The 19,017-nt window shown below is 43.3% G+C and overlaps 1 protein-coding gene across 1 annotated transcript in view; it reads right to left on the bottom strand.

Annotated features, from left to right (window-relative positions):
• Positions 1 to 19,017, bottom strand: part of vps35 (VPS35 retromer complex component) — an 80,263-nt gene that overhangs the window by 2,114 nt on the left and 59,132 nt on the right. Inside the window, exons 14-17 of the mRNA XM_085991526.1 lie at positions 15,122 to 15,301; positions 14,213 to 14,452; positions 12,494 to 12,637; positions 9,711 to 9,876 (exon numbers count right to left, since the gene is read on the bottom strand). Coding sequence (XP_085847652.1) covers positions 9,711 to 9,876; positions 12,494 to 12,637; positions 14,213 to 14,452; positions 15,122 to 15,301 — 730 coding nt within the window. The remainder of the gene's footprint in view (positions 1 to 9,710; positions 9,877 to 12,493; positions 12,638 to 14,212; positions 14,453 to 15,121; positions 15,302 to 19,017) is intronic.

The following is a 19,017-nucleotide window of genomic DNA, read 5'->3' as shown; positions in this document are numbered from 1 at the left end:
TCTCATCACATTTAAAAAGTATTTGGATATTCACTTGATGTGCTGTAACCTACAAGGCTACGGACCAAGAGCTGGAAAGTGGGATTAGGCTGGATAGCTCTTTTTTGGCCGGCAGACACGATGGGCCGAATGGCCTCCTTCTGTGTTGTAAATTTCTATGATTCTATCTTCCTAACTCCTCTTCCTTTTCTATTTTTCTGAATGGCCTTCTCAACACCAAGAGACTCCTGCAGAAGTACAGACCTCGGAGAACAATCCCTCTGCGGATGCAGTGTCAGGTACTCCACCCCTCCCAAGAACCAGGACATTGGCACGCCGCACGGGCTAGATAGTGAGCTACTGGGATCTGTAGGTGGTGAAACACCCAACACCTGTGGGCAGCAGCAGCTACCGCTGCAGAAACAGCGCTGGACAGACCTCGCTTGAGGGCAAGGCCTTCTCTCAGTTCTGCTGAGGATGACCGAGATATATTTTTTAAAATTCGTTTATGGGATGTGGGCGTCACTGGCAAGGCCAGCATTTATTGGCCATCCCTAATTGCCCTCGAGAAGGTGGTGGTGAGCCACCTTCTTGAACCGCTGCAGTTAGTGTGGTGAAGGTACTCCCACAGTGCTGTTAGGTAGGGAGTTCCAGGATTTTGACCCAGCGACAATGAAGGATCAGCGATATACTTCCAAGTCAGGCTGGCGTATGACTTGGAGGAGAACTTGGAGGTAGTGGTGTTCCCATGCGCCTGCTACCCTTGTCCTTCTAGGTGGAAGAGGTCGCGGGTTTGGGAGGTGCTGCCGAAGAAGCTTTGGCGAGTTGTTGCAGTGCATCCTGTAGAGGGTACACACTGCAGCCACGGTTCACCGGTGTTGGAGTGAATGTTTAAGGTGGTGGATGGGGTGCCAATCAAACGAGCTGCTTTGTCCTGGATAATGTCGAACTTCTTGAGCGTTGTTGGAGCGGCACTCATCCAAGCAAATGGAGAGTATTCCATCACGCTCCTTACTTGTGCCTTGTAGATGGTGGAAAGGCTTTGGGGAGTTAGAAGGTGAGACACTCACCGCAGAATACCTAGCCTCTGACCTGCTCTTGTTGCCACAATATTTGTGTGACTGGTCCAGTTAAGTTTCTGGTCAATGGTGACCCCCAGGATGTTAATGGTGGGGGATTCTCCGATGGTAATGCCATTGAATGTCATGGGGAGGTGGTTAGACTCTCGCTTATTGGAGATAGTCATTGCCTGGCACTTGTGTGGCGTGAATGTTATCTGCCACTTATCAGCCCAAGCCTGAACGTCGTCCAGGTCTTGTTGCATGCGCGGATGGTCTGCTTCATTATCTGAGGAGTTGTGAATGGCACTAAACACTGCAGTCATCAGCAAACATCCCCATTTCTGACCTTATGTTGGAGGGAAGGTCATTGATGAAGCAGCTGAAGATGGTTGGGCCTAGGACATTGCCCTGAGGAACTCCTGCAGCGATATCCTGCGGCTGGGATGATTGACCTTCAACCGCCACAATCATCTTCCTTTGTGCTAGGTATGACGCCAACCAGTGGAGCGTTTCCCTCTGGAATTAAGCTCCTTTGTCCATGTTTGGACCAAGGCTATAATGAGGTCGGGCAGGACCCAAACTGGACATCAGCGATCAGGTTATGGGTAAGTGCCGCTCGATAGCACTGTCGCTGACACTTTCCATCAGCCTGCCTGGAAAAACGCAGCCTCATGCTGAACTGCTACCAAGTTAGGTTCAAGGTGGTGAGTCAGGGCCTGCAGAGCCTGTGTTGTGGGTAAGATCAACTGTTGTCTTCTGAGCCGTGGTGGTTGCTGAGGCTGCTCCTCCTCCAAGTCTTGCTCCATCCAGAAGCAAGAATGGCACCCATAATAAGTAGAGAAAGTTACCTTGCAACCATTTAGGTAGCAAGTATAGAAGTCACAATCTGGAAGCTGGAATCAGTCCAGTCCTGTATCCCTTGTGCCACATTAGCTTTTATGACTATACTGTGTCCAAGGCAGGTGAAAATCTAGTCGCACTCTTTTCCAAAAATGATTAAATCAACTAATCATGCTTTAGTTGAGCTCAGATGTTCCAACTTTCCATTTCTAATCCTGCCTTTGGAAACTTCCTAGACCTCTTGAGATTTCCCCTTTCCTCTCACACCCAAAACTGTGGCAAATGGATTTCAATGTAAGCAAATATGAGGTCATCCACTTTGGGCCTAAAAAGGATAGAGCAGGGTACTTTATAAATGGTGAAAAGCTAAAAACAGTGGATGTCTGTGGTAAACCACTGTTATACCTGCCTGTGTGGGTGTTTGTATTTCACTGTGTACATGTCTGTACATGCCTCGGCTGACTCCTGCCACGAGTCCAGGTATAAAGGTGACTGCTCCACAGTCCCTCTGTATTCTGGACTGGTCGACCACTCGAGGCACACCTTCATTCTCTTGTTAATAAAAGCCTGTTAGCTACTCGCTTAACCTCAGTCTTTTGAGTAATTGAGTAACAGACTTGGGGGTCCAGGTACATAGATCATTAAAATGTCATGAACATGTACAGAAAATAGTCAAAAGGCTAATGGAATGCTGACCTTTATATCTAGAGGACCAGAATACAAAGGGGTAGAAGTTATGCTGCAGCTATACAAAACCCTGGTTAGACCGCACCTGGAGTACTGAGAGCAGTTCTAGGCACACCTTAGGAAGGTTATATTGGCCTTGGAGGGAGTGCAGCGTAGGTTTATGAAAATGATACCGACTCCAGGGGTTAAATTACAAGGAGACATTACACAAACTAGGGTTGTATTCCCTGGAATGTAGAAGGTTAAGGGGTGATTTGATCAAAGTTTTCAAGATATTAAGGGGAACAGATAGGGTACAGAGAAGTTATTTACACTAGGGGGTATAGTCTAAGAGAGAGAGCCAGACCTTTCAGGACTGAAATTAGGAAACAGTTTTACACATAATGAGTGGTAGAAGTTTGGAACATTCTTCCACAAACAGCAATTGCACTAGATCAATTGTTAATTTTAAATCTGAGATTGATAGCTTTCAGTTAACCAAAAGGTGGACATGGGCCAAAGGTGAGTTAGGTCGCAGGTCAGCCATGATCTCATTGAATCTTGGAACAGGCTCGAGGGGCTGAATGGCCTACTCATGTTTCTATGTTCCTATGATGTGCCCTCACTATCTACCACCCTGTGAAGTGCTGAGATGTGTCTCTGAACATAGAGTACTACAGCAATGAAATATTTAATTGCCTATTTCTAGTAAAGTACTACACATTTTATATTCATGTGTTACAGTAGCTTTAATAAAATTTAAACTTATTTTGTATATAGGTAGGTTTCACAATGGCATATTGATTGCCAATTTTAATTTCTTTACAGTAACACTATTTTATTCACTAAGCAAGTTAACATTGAAACATTATCACACCGTACCACACAAACAGTACAATTTACTAAATTAGTGCTCCAGTGACATGGCTCACCGTAAAAGGAAGTAATTGCATTTATATAAGCGCCTTTCACAACCTCAGGACATCCCAAAGAGCTTTACAGATAATTAAGTACTTCTGAAATGACGTCACTGTTGTAATGTAGGAAATGCAGTGGTCAATTTGCGCATAGCAAGGTACCACAAACACCAATGAAATAAACAACCAGTTCCTCTATTTTAGATGTTAGTTGAGGGATAACTATTGGCTAGGACACCGGGAGAACTCCCCTGGTCTTCCTCAAATAGTGTTGTGGGATCCTTTACGTCCACCTGAGGGGGCAGACGAGACATTATTTAATGTCTCAAGAATCCAACATCCAGCTGCAGATTTTGGAAATGCCATAGAAGAGAACAGACACATCAGCCTTGATATTATCCCACCCCCCACAATGGGCGGGATAGGGTCGGGGTTAAAGACTTAAATATGGGGAATGCGTCCACGCGCACCATCTTTTTTTACAGCAGCGGATATCATGACGTGAGTGTCCTATCACGGAGAAGTGGGACACTTCATTAACATATTTAAATTGCACTCCCACAGGCAATTGGGAGCCAGATTTAAAATTCACTGCTGCTGCCATGGGTTTCCCAGGGGTCGGGAAACCCGGCAGAGAAAAGGAACCAAGAGCTACCAGTTCCACAAGGCAAGTACCTTTTCCAGAACTCCTTGTGGGCCAGGAGCAGGAGTGCTTCCCCAGCTAATCAAGCTTTCACCCAACCAATCACAGCCTCACTCCCCACCCCACCCCAGCCTGGATGGCCTCTCCCTCCAATCCAGATGTCCAATCTCACCCGCCCCTGCCACGGTCTGACCTTCACCCCTCCAAGCTGTGATGTCCAATCTCTCCTGGACCACAAGCCTCGATGGTCGACCTTTACCTCTCTCTCCTCTCGCCGCCGCACCACCCCCCCCCCCCCCACGATGATTGACCCAGATCCCAAGTGCCAGGGACCATCCCCAAAGATCCCCGGCTGTGGCCTCCTGCCCCTGGTTTTCCCTCCCGGCCACACTGTCAATTTGGCTAGCTGCCAAGTAGGAAACAGATCCAAAAAAAACAATGGCCCAGAAATTTGGGTCCCAACGCGTGGACCCGATGGAAGTGCCGGTTTCTTGCATGCACGGGAAACCAGCACTTCCGATCCTCTGAACGAAGGGGTTCAGAGGTCGAACGCGTGCACGCGGGATTCTGCACGTGCGCTTTGAACTTACGTTTTTTTTTGTTCTTTTTTAATACAAGTTTTTCCGTGAGGTTAAGTCTTTAGATTTTAGAAATGTAAAAACCAGGTGTAAGGACTGCATTTTAAAAGGTAAGTGGTCAATTAATTAAAATTAAAACATTTTTCCCCCACAGGTTTATTATTTTTAAATACTTTAAAGCAAGGTAAGTTTATTTTTAGCCCCTTTTTTTATAAAATTATTTTTTTCAAAAATTTAAATTGTTTAAAATAGTTATTTAATGTAATTTATAGTTTATTTAAAAAGTGTGATTTTTAAAAAATATATTTGAAGGTTAACTACTGTTTTGGGCCCTCAGCATTCATACGTTTTGACAGGTCTTTCTGTCAATCTTATGAATGGGCTTTTCCCTCCTCCGATTGGCTGCCCATGGCTCACGTGATCCCAGGGGACGCATCGCACTAACTACGCCCCTGGGACACGCAAGCACAACGCGCCGACCTCTGGGCCAGGCCTCGGAGAGGAATTCCATGCAGGCCCAGAGCTCAACTGCCGGCGCGCTAGGTAAGTGTAGGTCGGGGGCTTGCACCCGCGGGAAGCCCCCGACCTGAATTTCTGGGCCATTATATAGAGGTCCTACTGTTAAGTTCCTTGGGCTTGCTGGGTCCTTTGGCCATTTTCAGCCTCCCCCACACACTATCCACAAATATCGGGATCTTCATCACCCGCAGGCAGGGGAGGGGGGGCGCGGAGCAGGGGTGAGTGAAGACAAGAGAGGAATTCACCTCAAGTAACAGTGCTTTTGGCTCCAGCCTATCTTGTCAGAGCTTCCAGAGGTACTAGGCCTCTTCTGCCAATCATTTAGGCCATTACAAATTTCTGCAGTAGCAAAAAGCAATGCCTCACCGTACCAGTGAGAGTAGTGGAAAAACTATTAAGCGATTAGTTAAATGTACCTTGCCCATTCTTGCATTCATTAGTTTCAAGGCACTTGGTCAAAACTATTCCTATGACTTGTTTCTAGATTATGGAAGAGACCCAAGTCTGCCCTATGGTTCTTGAAAATATTTTTACTTGGAATTGCTCCACTTCATAGACAGACGTCCCAGTGATTGTCTAAATATAGGGTTGGTTGTTGAATTAGATTTGCCTTTCAAGTAGGCACTTGCACACAAAACACTTCAAGATATGATGATCTGCCACCAAAGGTAGCCCTTGAAAATCACAACCACTCTAAAAAAGGGGCACACATGATTATAACCAGACAAGACAGCAACACAAGATCTTTCCATCACATTCGCCACCTCTCCCCCACCCCCAGCCCCAACCTGCCCCTCTAGCTGTCCTATTATTGTCAGACTTCCATTCAGATTTTCCTTTTTAGTCTCACCATTTCATTACAGCTTTCCCAGCTGGACCTATATCTGAGGTTACTAATCAGCCATATAACACACATGACCTGCCTGCCATGTTGCTGTAACATTGATTCTCACTACTAGTGTCAGGCACTGTCCTGCCAAGTGATGTCCAACATAATCCTTACACAATACATTCCAAAAATACTCAGCATGTGCTCCTGCGCTTTTATCAGAATCCAGCTCTCAGCACCATAGTGTCAATGAGACCCGAGCCTCTTGCACTCTTCTTGCATCCTAATTTCACACCAGTTTCCTCAACTCTAGTCCTTATCCAATGCTGTCAAGAATGGTTTTGGTGGAAATATCCCTATTAACAAGATTTATTTCTAAAGGTTAGCAAACTATATTTTATGCTTTTTAAAACAATGAACACTGCCAGCACTTGGTCAAGCATTTTAATAGGCTTTTTGTTGAATACATTGACCATAATACTCCAGTTAATTTACAAAGGAATTATAAAGCTTACAAGTATGTTACAGTGATTTCAAAAAGTATATTTCATTTCTCAAGTGGGGAAATGAATACATGCTCAGTTGCAAGGATACATGTATACAAATACATCATAAACCTCTGAATACAGGGAACACCACCCTTTTAATTCAATTTAGCAGCTCAAGATTTTACATGAAGTACGTGATGTGCCTAATTTTAGAATAAAGTCTTTACAGCTACTATAGAATTCAACATTACTACTACACCTACAGCAGAATGAGGAGGAGTAAACACTCTAGGAAAGAAGCAATACCAATATCTAAAATAGACAATGCAATAGCTTTCAACATAGATTATGGAAACTGACCGACAAATTTAGGAAGAAAAACACAAATTAGGGCTTTAACTCACTAAAAACAATGGAATTCATGTTGAGTAATTCTCATCATCCTGCTAATCAAGATTTCCCTACCCTTTAAATGTGTAAAGTCTCTCAACCTAGCTCACCTGCTTAACTGCTGTAGAGTACAAGGCAGATACTGAAAGTGTGCCATTTGTAGACGTAGACAGACAATTGGAAAGCTTTAAACAAAAGTTGTTCTTCAGGTGTTCAAACCTGTGAATTGCTATAGTTTGAGAACCTAGTTTCCAATCTTTACAAATGGTTCTCAGTGGTCAATTTAGGTGATTTTTGTCTGAAGGTTTTTTTTTTAAAGACACAAAATGCTGATAAACAGAAGTCTCTGATCTACATTGTGTAAACTAGTTAATCCATCACCTGTTCTAGAAAGAACCATTTAGCACATTCAATGGGGTAAATTATTCATTAGTTTTGCAATCTCAAACTACAAGGTTGCATCTTTTTAGTGGTATGCAGCCTGCTATACTGTGGAAAGAATTACTACTAAGCAGAACCCTTTGTCCTTTAGGTGTCAAACCAAAATTGGGGCAGGCAGAAACGATTGGCCGGGTTATGAATGGTCACAAAAGATGTATATAAAACAGATTTACATGAATTAATCAACGCATTATACAAAAAATTGCCTGCCTGTAATCAAAAGTCACCAGAAACAGAATCTCATTTCTGCTAGTATAATTCATAGCTCACAAGACAACCACCTTTAGTTTTCTTATTATTGGTCAGTTTGATTTCTCATGTAGCACTGAACAATCAATATATCTAATGCAAAGCTTGAATGTTGGATTTTCTTTTTGGAGGGTGTTCAAGAAGCAGACATGGAAACTTTTCATTCAACTGCATGCAATATTCAGATAAAAGTTAGTGTCAAATCACCATCCATACTGTAAACTTTATAGCACATTATGACTTATATTTCACACAATATTAATGGTTTCAATTAGGTTTGAATAAAAAAAGTAAGGTCCACTTTGTTTCCCCTCCCCCCCACCCCTGCCAATTTTCTGCCCAACTCTCTCAAAGCAGTCGACTCCTCACTGAGTTATGTCTCAATGAGCTCCAGTTGCCTTCCAGTAACCCACAAGTGGCCATTAATCATTTGTGAGCATAGATAGTGAATGTTTAGCAGGCTATTTGACCACAGAGGCATTAGTCAAACCTGATCCTTTCTCACCAAATATGTGCACTTCCAGCAGAGATTGTGGATAGCAACCTGGAGCAGGAAACCATGCCCGATTTTTCTTTCCCCTAACCTCAGGGAGCCATGGTTAATTGTAGAACTTGACTGCTGTCCCAATGAAGAAGACTCAACAAGCCAGGAACCTTCCTGGTCTGTTTTGCTAAGCTACTCACTGGATAAACTTGCTGAGCTTTGGCACTCCCCAATCCCCAGTTTATTTTTGTTATGCACAAAATATTTTAAAGACTGAGATGAACAAAAGTGATATACAATGAACCATACTTGAAAATTTGGGCATGGAAAAGTCATCTTTGTGAACTTTAGTTTCCTCCAATTTAGATGCTATTTTTAAAATTACCTTGGTTTCTCAGACAAAAACAAGTTGTGAAATATTCACTGAATCCTTCTTTAGGTATCATACACACTACGTCCAACAAAAAGCAGAGGCAAAATACTTAGATTGCTCTTCATTATGCCAGTGAGAAATTTTTGCTGGTTTTACAAAATGGAACTCATAAAATAAGACTAGTTTTAGTTCATTTAATGATAGTTTGAGAATTTTGTCCTGAGTTCCAGTACACTAATCTCAATTGGCTAAACTGTTCCACATATTACAATATATTGTGTAAAGGAGGAGAAATGTTGCAACAAATGTCTTAAAAAGATCATGGCCAAGGAGGGTCAACATTTATTAATCTAGTTTAGTGCAGTTCTGTTATAAATCTCTGGATTCCAAAGAGAGCAGTTATATTAACATATATTATGAAGGACTGATGGCTTTAGTCAGTATAGAAAACTTGTTTATAACACTTTCTGATTAAATACAAATTCTGACACGGTTTATCCTTACACGTTTACTGTGCAGATGCAATTTCTTGTTTTCCAATAGTACAGTTGAAATTTTTGAATTTTGTAAAGTTACATATAGTTACACTGTACTGTCTGGAGTTAACTGGACCCGTTAACCTACATCTAGATGATCTAATCCACACACTCACTTCCTTCACAAACATTTATTGTTCTATTCAACAGGATATTTCATAACTTGTATCTTGGAGAAGACATTTCTCACGTGCAAATATCTCTCAAATAACGCCCTGGCTTTTAAATAAAGTGGCTCGTACACAAAACTTGGTGAACCACTGCAGATGTTTAATGAAACAGCTAACTGTTGAGCAATTTTTAGGCATTCAGCTATAGAGATTTTACAATTAAACTGCAAAACAGATCATTTAGTTTTTAAAAAACAGATCAATTTAGTCATCTTGATTCATCGTTGCTCAAGTTGAAATGCACGTGAATAAGGTAAATATAAGTCATGCTGTGGAAGATAAAATAAAATCTCCCTTAATCACATCTTGAAAGATTTTTAGTTTCACTGGCTAAATTCAAAGGAATGTCTTCCTTGAAAGAAGTATTGGTCAATAGATAGAATATAATATATATATATGATACAATTCAATGGCAATCCTATTGTCTTGGCATGTCTAAAAGGCACATTCCATAACCATCTACGACAGAGAAGGAGGTGTGATAGTGATTTTAATTTGTTTTCTGGAATCTGTATAATTTGTGTGGTGCTAAGTTACAAGACAAGACCTTCATAAATTGGTCCATCAGCTTCAGGTGATTCTCTCCGCAGACGCAGATGCTCCAGTGTGTTGTGAAAGTGTTTGTTAATTTGCTCGGTTTCCTCACTGGATTCTAAGTTTGGAAGATCTTCTCGTATTTTTTGAATAAGCTGATTTAAGACTTGAATAGTCACCTGCAATAAAAGTTTGTGGTAAAAAGTCTGTAGTATCTACATTAACTCTGAAATATCACAAATTTTACTTTAGTTTATACAGTACAGATTTTAAAAGTCTAAACAGAACACTCCATTGAGAAGCACCAGCCATATTTAAAAGGGACATCATCCATACTGTTGGATGGTGTCTCCAAGGGGCAGCAGGTAAATGAGGAAGAGGAAAGAGCCAAGGGTTGATCCTTGGAGGATATCCAGAAGCAACAGTGCGTGAGTGGGAATGCTCTGGCTACGATTGTATAGGTACAAACAAGGGCAGTCCCACGGAGCTGGACAATGGAGGAGAGTGTTGGAGGAGGATGATATGGTCAACTATGTCAAAGGCTGCAGAGAGGTAGAGAAGGATGATGAGGGATAGTGCACCAGTCAGAGAGGATGCCATATTTGACTCTGGAGCTGTTTTGGTGCCGAGGCAGGGGCAGAATCCCGATTGGTCAGATTCAAATGCCACTTCCCCGCACTGACTCCTCGATCTGAATCAGACCATTTGTAATCTTGGCATCCCATTCAGCCAAGCTGAGCATCAACCCCACATCCTACGCATCAGCAAGACCACTTCCTTCTACCTAAACACCATTGCCTACCACCCTTTGGTACCTCTAGACTCAACTACTCTTACTCTTTGCTGACCTCCCATCTCCCACAATATCCAGTTTGTCCAAAACTTGGCCACATTTTTTCCTCTCCAACACACTGAGCCACACTCACCCATCACCGTCTCCCAATGCATACATTATAAAATCCTTGCCACTGCCTATAACTCCTCCTATGACATTACCTCACCCTATCTTTGCAATCTCCTCCAGCCCTATATCACTTCTTGGTCACACCATTCCTGTGATATCAGTCACCATTGGAATTCAGAACCTTCAGCTGCCTCAGTTCCAGTCTTTGGGAAAGCCTCTCTGCCTCTACACGTGTCTCCGTCTTTTAAACAAACTTCTCAAAAATCACACTGACCTAGCCTTTGATCATCCCTCCTAATTTCTTCCTTCCTGGTGCCCATTTTCATTACGCTTATTTATGAAGTGCCTTTGGTCTTTTTTAAAAAAAAATGCTAAACACACTATGTGGAACCTGCTGTACATTCTCAAATCTTTAAAGGGTTCGGAGGTGGGGAGAATTGGTGCAAGAATTAGAAGTACTTTCCTCCCATTACCTCGTCTCTTCAACGCAGTGACTCATATGAAGGTATGGTTTCATTGGTGCTGGCAGCCTTGCCCAGGCAGCCATGGTTCATGTATGAACCAAGAAAATGACTGTCCACAGACTATACAACATGGGGCAATCACAGCCGAACCTAATCCTGTTGTCCTATCAGTAGGTCTCAGTGGATAGTGATCAGCACCAGGAACCCTGGCTAATTTCACCCCCACCCCCCAAAAAAAGTTCAAAGTGGCCCCAGTACTGCCCCAGCTAGAACAGAATAGTCAGCATCTGAAAAGGGAAAAGTTGATTTTTTTTTAAAATTCGTTCATGGGATGTGGGCGTCACTGGTAAAGCCAGCATTTATTGCCCATCGAGGTGGTGGTGAGCCACATTCTTGAACCGCTGCAGTCCATGTGGTGAAGGTACTCCCAGTGTTGTATACTACTTTGTAGCAGTTTGGTGCAACCGAGTGGCTTGCTAGGCCATTTCAGAGGGCAGTTAACCACACTGCTGTGGGTCTGGAGTCATATAGGCCAGATCAGGTAAGGGTGGCAGATTTCTTTCCCTAAAGGACATTAGTGAACCAGATGGTTTTAGAAGACAATCCGGTAATTTCATGGTCACCATTACTGACACTAGCTTTTTATTCCAGATTTATTTAATTAACTGAATTTAAATTCCCCAGCTGCTGTGGTGGGATTTGAACTCTCATCTCTGGATCATTAGTCCAGTCCTCTGGATTACTAGTACAGTAACATATGTTACCATACTCTTCATGCAGCAACTCCGTCAGAACTGAAAAGGAAAGCTCTTTTTTTTTTATTAAGGAGTGACCAAAAAAGGTGAGGGGAGAACAGGTAACGTTCATCTTTGCTTCCTACCAACTACTTTGGAGGTTTACACCCCTCTTGTTCTCTACGACCTTTTCACAGCTTATAACTCATATCTATTATTACTCTTCACGGTATCAGCAAGTTTTAAAAAATGCAGTGCCTAAGCCATTAAACCCATTCGCTGCTTCTTTGTACGAGTATTTACATATTCGGCCAGTGACCTTTACTGCTTGCTCTCCCTTCTATTTATTTCAGCTATTTAAAGGGGCTCGCCTGCCTTCCCTTCTGTTTTAATGAAGGTTTCTACCCACCATTTCTCTTTCCAGATGCTGATGGACCTGCTGTGAAATTTCCAGCTACTTAATTTATTCCAACATATGCAATGTTGCTTTGTATCATTATGATGGGTGAGTTCAGCTGAGCACAGACCTGTAGCGAACACAGCTCACACCTAGTTTGCATGACTCATTACAGGAGGCACTGCAGTTACCCAAAAGACTGCCATTTGAAAAAGACTATACATGTTAGCACAAATTATCCTCCATTCAAGAGACAAGTATCAATGTAAATTATAACAATAATTAGTTTAAACTTACCGCCTCATTTTCTTTCTCGTAAAAGTATATGTATCGATTAAGGATTTCAGTGAAGAGTTGTACTTGTAGTGATGGATCCATGCACTGATTGGCTATCTTCAAAGCCTTCTTAAGGCATTCCATCACTCTCTTGCCATCATGAATCTTTATGGGGGAAATGGGAATTAATCAATCCAATATTTTAATTTAAACACAAATCAAAAAAATTAGCGAAGTAACAATTCAATATTTTGGTCCACAGTACCAGTACTTTGTGTGTTCTTGGGTTATCCAAAAAATACACACGGTTAATGAACATTACTAGGAATATTCCAATGCAAGAAGCATTTTTCCTCTTTATCTCCCAAGATATAGGTTTTATAAAGCCATTAAGCCGATATCCAGGTCACAATTTAATCCCTGAAGATCAGTTGCAGTCAAGTACACAGCCTATAATGAGCAAGAGGAGGGTGCATACTCCAGATGTAACTAGACACAAGTTGAATGACAACCAGGGCCCAAAATGCCAGGTTTCCTCAAAAGCATAGCACAGGGCTTCTATATTCTAACATGTATATGGTTTATTAACATCTACATGTTTGAGAAAAGAATGGCGGTAAAGAATAGTACTTCTGCAAACTATTGTCCTTGAATACTAATGCAACCTGAAATTTCAGTTTGTTACATAGAGAGGATGACATCTTGAGCATTAAAAGTATGCAGTCAAACTGAAAATATTCTTGCACTCTTGCAAGGGCAGACATCGACGACGAAGTCCAACACCGCCTTCAGTGTGCCAGTGCAGCCTTCGGTCGCCTGAGGAAGAGAGTGTTTGAAGACCAGGACCTCAAACCCAGCACTAAGCTCATGGTCTACAGGGCAGCAGTGATACCCGCCCCGCTGTATGCCTCAGACATGGACCATGTACAGCAGGCACCTCAAAGCACTGGAGAGGTACCACCAACGCTGCCTCCGCAAGATCCTGCAAATCCATTGGCAGGATAGGCGCACCAACGTGTTCTTGCTCAGGCCAACATCCCTAGCATCGAAGCTCTGACCACGCTCAATCAGCTCCGATGGACGGGTCACATTGTCCGCATGCCCGACACGAGACTCCCAAAACAAGTGTTCTACTCGGAGCTCTGGCACGGCAAGAGAGCCCCAGGTGGGCAGAGGAAACCTTTCAAGGACACTCTCAAAGCCTCCTTGAAAAAAAGTGTAACATCCTCACCGACACCTGGGAATCCCTGGCCCAAGACCGCACAAAGTGGAGGAGAAGCATCCGGGAAGGCGCCGAACACCTCGAGTCTCTTCGCCGGGAGCAAGCGGAAGTCAAGCGCAGGCAGCGCACGTCAACCCAAGCACCCCACCCACCTGCCTCTTCAACCACCGTCTGCCCCACCTGTGACAGAGACTCGAGGTCCCGCATTGGACTCATCAGTCACCTGCGAACTCATTTTTAATGTGGAAGCAAGTCATCCTCGGTTCCGAGGGACTGCCTAAGAAGAGAAGATTCTTGCACTATTCAAATATTACTTCTTGTAGAAACTAAATGGGGCAACCAGTGCAACTATGCACATGTTGAGAATGAGCTGAAATGAGCCTCTCCAATTTTTACAGCAAGCTCTGAAACCAGGTTAATAAAAATGAAACAATGGTCATATTACATTTTAAGGAGATTAACAATAACCAGTAAACATTAAATGCTATACAAGTGTAATATGATGCTTATATTATTACCTCCTCTCCATTCTTATCTGTGTTCCGCCCAGACCAAAACAAATGAGCACAGATGCTAACAGCACGGCACTGATCTGGCTTTTTAAGCAACTTTGAAGCAGCCAGTGCACATTGTGTCCTCAAAGGCTCATGGTTCTCTTCACTGAAACATTTCATTCGCTCAAATGTTCCGATTATCAATGTGATTGCTGCCAGCTGTGCTTTGGAATCGCTGATTTCATCTTCATACAAAGAGAATGCCTAGGAAACAAGTTTTTTTTTTTTAAAGCAGTGTCATCAATACAAGGTTTTGAAAACAACAGGTATGGCATATTATTCAGAATGCAGGGCTTCAGTATAAAATTGCCCATCAACGGTTGTTGCAAACAATTGTGTGCTACCATCAGTAACGCACCATACAGGAAACTTTGTGCTATCCGGCACCGACGGGACCGAGCTGTTGCCGTCCCATCAAAACTGCCGGACAAACCAGCGCTAATGTTGAAACATACGGAGATTTTGAGCTCCGTATCTGGCAACAAACCCTGTTGCTTAGCAACAGCTTTTAAACAGTCAGCCGTACCTTGCAAGCGTCTCTGTAGCTTAGCAACAGCTTCAGCGAGACCTTGCAGAGCCTGACTGGTGGAAAAAAAAAAGAAAAAAAACCCTAACGAAACGGCTCCTGATTTTTGCCGGTGGTTCGAGCATTCCGGACAGTTAACCTCCGGATAAACCAAAGTTTCCTGTACATAAGGATTCCCAATAAAATAAGATCCTAAGCATCCTGCAGGAGGAACAGACCTGCCAAGTATCAATTAGTTATTTTACTTTAAAACTGTAACCTAAAAATCTCAGCCTTACTCCTGTTTTTTTTTCATACTTTTAAAATTCCTGTCACAAACATGAACATGAACAAGTGTTAATCGTTACCTGTGACATAAACTCATAAGCCACGGTTTCATGATTCTCAAATCCAACATCCCCAGCTGCAAGTGCTCCCTGCAGAAATAGGCGAAGCGGTAACTCTGCAAGCTCTGCTTTAATCAGGGCACTGATGGTCTGGTGGGCAAAAGAAAATATCTTCTGGCACTTCTTTTCCCATTTTTCATCCTGGCAGAAGAGATCAAAAAAAGCAAAAGCTCCAGTTACAGTATCTGAAAAATTAAGCCTTGTATCCAAAATTTAGAAGCTAGTCTTTTAAAAAAATGGTGCTTACTTTGTGCCTTTATTCTGGTCACAGGACTAAAATGTTAGGGAAAAGACTGCCTTTTGGCAATAATTCTGACATCATTGGTTTATTGACCTGCTATTTTTGCTCAAGGAGCTGGGTTCAAATCAATTGAAGTCACAAATTCTCAGTTTCAATCTCGAAGCATTACTGGAGAAAGACTGACTCTGGAAAGATATCCCTACAATGAACAGGTCTAATCTTTAATTTTATTAGGATTAAATATATATTAACAGGACATGGGAAAACTGCAATTGGCTACACTATTGAAACAAAACACAGAACACAGCACACTTAATCCTTTCACCCACTTTTCTTATTTAGCGTTATTGATCTTGTCTAGGTACTTGAGACTTTCAGTGGCATACATGTTACAACTATTATTAGCCTGTTTGCTCATCACCCTCTGTTCTCACTGACCTACATCCCTCAAAGTATTATTCACTATGGAAATTAAACCACCTTCCCGTAACAAACTTCAAATACACAAGATACAAAGACAGGAAAAGAAAGGTTAGGAGACAAGGCCAAAAGCTTTAAGAGATTGGTTTGGAAAACAATTTGTTAGAAGGGAACGAGGTGGAGGGGTTTAAGGAATTCCAGAGAATAGGACTTGCACGGCTGAAATCAATGGTACAAATAGTGGGGCAAGGGAGGGGGCATACACAAAAGGTCAGAATCAAAAGAATGGAGTTTTTGGGTGAAGGATATGGTATATAGTGGAGAAGATTCAACAGATAGGGTGGGCTGAGTTCTTGGAAGGATTTAAAGACAAGGGCCTAGAAATTTACTGGCGCCCCGCCCCGGAAATTCAGTTTCAGCGCCCCAGACAGAAGCACAGCGCTATTCGAGGCGCCCCGCATCCCTCTTGGGGCGCTGCAACTGAAAATCGCAGCGCAACGTGCCGCAGTGCCACGGCGCGCTGCGGTACTGCAGGCCTTCCTCCCCTTCTTAAAGGGGAGGGGCCTGCTGCAGCGCAATCGGTGATCGCGAGTGCTGGCGAAAGGGCCCGGCACCAAGGAGAAGTGCCGGGCTCTTGGGACACAGCCGGCACAACGCCGGGGGGCGGGGGGGCTCAGGAGGCCGGGGACGGCGGCACGAGGAGATGCAGGCAGGCGGCCAGCAAAAAAAAATGGCCGCCCCACACCTCTACCACCGCAGGTAGGCCCCCCCTAAACCGGTCGCAACCGTTAAAGCAAGGGGCGCTACCAAATTTTGCGATCAGGGCGGTAGCGGGGCGCTGCGCACAGCGATGACGTCATCAGTGGTGGCACAGCGCTAACGGCTAGCGCCGCCATTAGCGTCCCACTAAATTTAGCGGGAGGCGCGGCCAGTGGCGCAAAACCCACTAAGTGCCCTCTTTGGGCGCTAACGGGTGGCGCAGCCCACTGAATTTCTAGGCCAAGGATTTTAAATGAAATATGTTGAGGGATGTGAAGCCAATGTAGAAGAGAGGGTGATAGGCAAACAGGTCAGGGTGCGTGCGTCTGAGTTTTGGACAACTTTAGGGGGGGGAAGGATAGGAGGCTAGTAAGGAAAACATTGGAGTAATTTAGCCTAGAAGTGAAAAAGGCATGTATGAGGGTTTCTGCAGCAAAGGGACTGGGAAAGGGAAAAATGGGTAATGTAGCAGTGGTGAAAGTACGTAATCTTTGTGATGGAGCAGATATGTGGTCTGAAACTAAGCTCCAGGTTGAACAGGACGTCAAGGTTGCCAACAGTTTGGTTAAGATGGAGACAGTTCCTGGGACTAGGGACAGGGTCACTGGCAAGGCTTGGAAGCTAAGCAGAGCCAGGCCTGGTTAGTACCTGGAGGGGTGACCATCAGGGAAGACCAGGTGCAGGAGGTCACGGAAGGAGCCCCGAGGAGGGGCGGTTGGTGAGAAGGTCACGGAAGGAGCCCCAGGAGGGGCGGCTGGTGAGCAGGCCTGGGCGTTGGGCTGAAGATTGTCGGACAGGAGGAATGGTGGAAATGGAATGGCGGCGCGCACAGACGCAGCGGCTTTGCTTCTCCCAGGACGGTGCTATTTACGTTTAATGTCAATGTTATTTGTACTGGACTCATGGGAGCTTGCAAGATCACATTTCGTTGTTCATGTACTTGTGCATTGTACAATGACAATAAAGTTGAATTACCATTATTAGTGACCAGGAAGGCAACTAACAAATTTACTACATACTAAGATACAACTGGAACCAGGTTGGTGTTATATAAGACTATATATACCAATCCACCTGGAGTTTGTGACACTCATATTTGTTTCAGGTCAAGTCCTCAAATTGAGGAACTGACTTCACATTCATGCTCCATTAACTCCTATAGAATAACTGGTGCCAAAGCAATGTGTGAACAATGGTGGGTCAAGCTATTTACCAGTGTAAGTCAGATCACTGCTCAATTTAATAAACATGTGAGCAGGTGAAGTAGGCTGGACAGACAGCGCCAGTTTCCTCCAAAACTCAGTGCCACTTAAGTACAACCCTCATTCACATTGCCAACACCATCAAGTATAAAAATCATTTCCATGCTAACCTTTAAATCGAATGAATGGTTTAATAGAAATATGAGCACTCTTACATTCATCCACTTATATATGGGGAAAGATTATATTGCAGTACAAATTCTTACAAAAGAACGCTTTCAGTTTGCGGACATCAGGTTGATCCAGAACTTTCAGCGGATCGGAGAACTTTTATTACACGTGCAACTGCTAGCGACTACTCGCTGATGAGTTGTGCAATAAAAGGTAACAAAGCAGTCTTACAATAAAAATTTCTATTACTCAACGACCCACTAGTAACACTATTAAATGTAAGTCCATTTATAGAAAAGATAATAAAGTTAACTGCAAATTTTTCGATGGAAATGATCCCTTTCTTTTAGTCCACCTGACCCAGCCATCTTTGCTGCCAATGGGGAAGGTGGCCAGCATAGCTGGTGAACCAAAAGAAAGAGGAAAAACTGAACGTATAAAGCAAAGAACTATTCAAATGAAAGAGAGAACTATCGAACTTTACAGTACTGATACAGCACAGGAGGCGGCCATTCGGCCCATTATGTCTGTGCCAAATCATTCCTACAGCTATTTTGCCTCACTTCCTCACCATAGCCTTGTATCTTATATTAAAAAAACCTTGCATTTATAGCGCCTTGCATGATCACAGGATGTCCCAAAACGCTCGAGTCACTGAAGAACTTTTTGAAGTGTGGTCACTGTTGTAATGTAGGGAAATGTGGCAAGCTATTTGCACACAGCAAGGTCCCTCAAACAGCAATGAGATAAATGACCAGATAATTTGTTTCAGTAATGTTGGTTGAGGAATAAATATTGGCCAGGAGATCGCTCCTGCTTTTCTTTGAATAGTGCCGTGGGATCGGAAAGGGTAAAGACCTCGGTTTATTGTCTCATCTGAAAGACAGATCCTCAGGGCATAGTACTCCCCTCACTGCGGCACTGAAGTGTCCGCTTAGATTAGGATTTCAAACCTCTGGAGTGGGGCTTGAAACCAAGACCTTCTGACTCAGAGGCAGGACAAAGGCTGAAACCTTATTTTATTTCGTAAATTTTCCTATTAAAGAAGCAATACTTTCTGCCTC

Source organism: Somniosus microcephalus, chromosome 6 (genome assembly GCF_052327205.1).
Source record: "Somniosus microcephalus isolate GS21.2 chromosome 6, FLI_Smic_1.0, whole genome shotgun sequence".
Taxonomy (NCBI): domain Eukaryota; kingdom Metazoa; phylum Chordata; class Chondrichthyes; order Squaliformes; family Somniosidae; genus Somniosus; species Somniosus microcephalus.
This window is presented reverse-complemented; position numbering and strand designations above follow the sequence as displayed.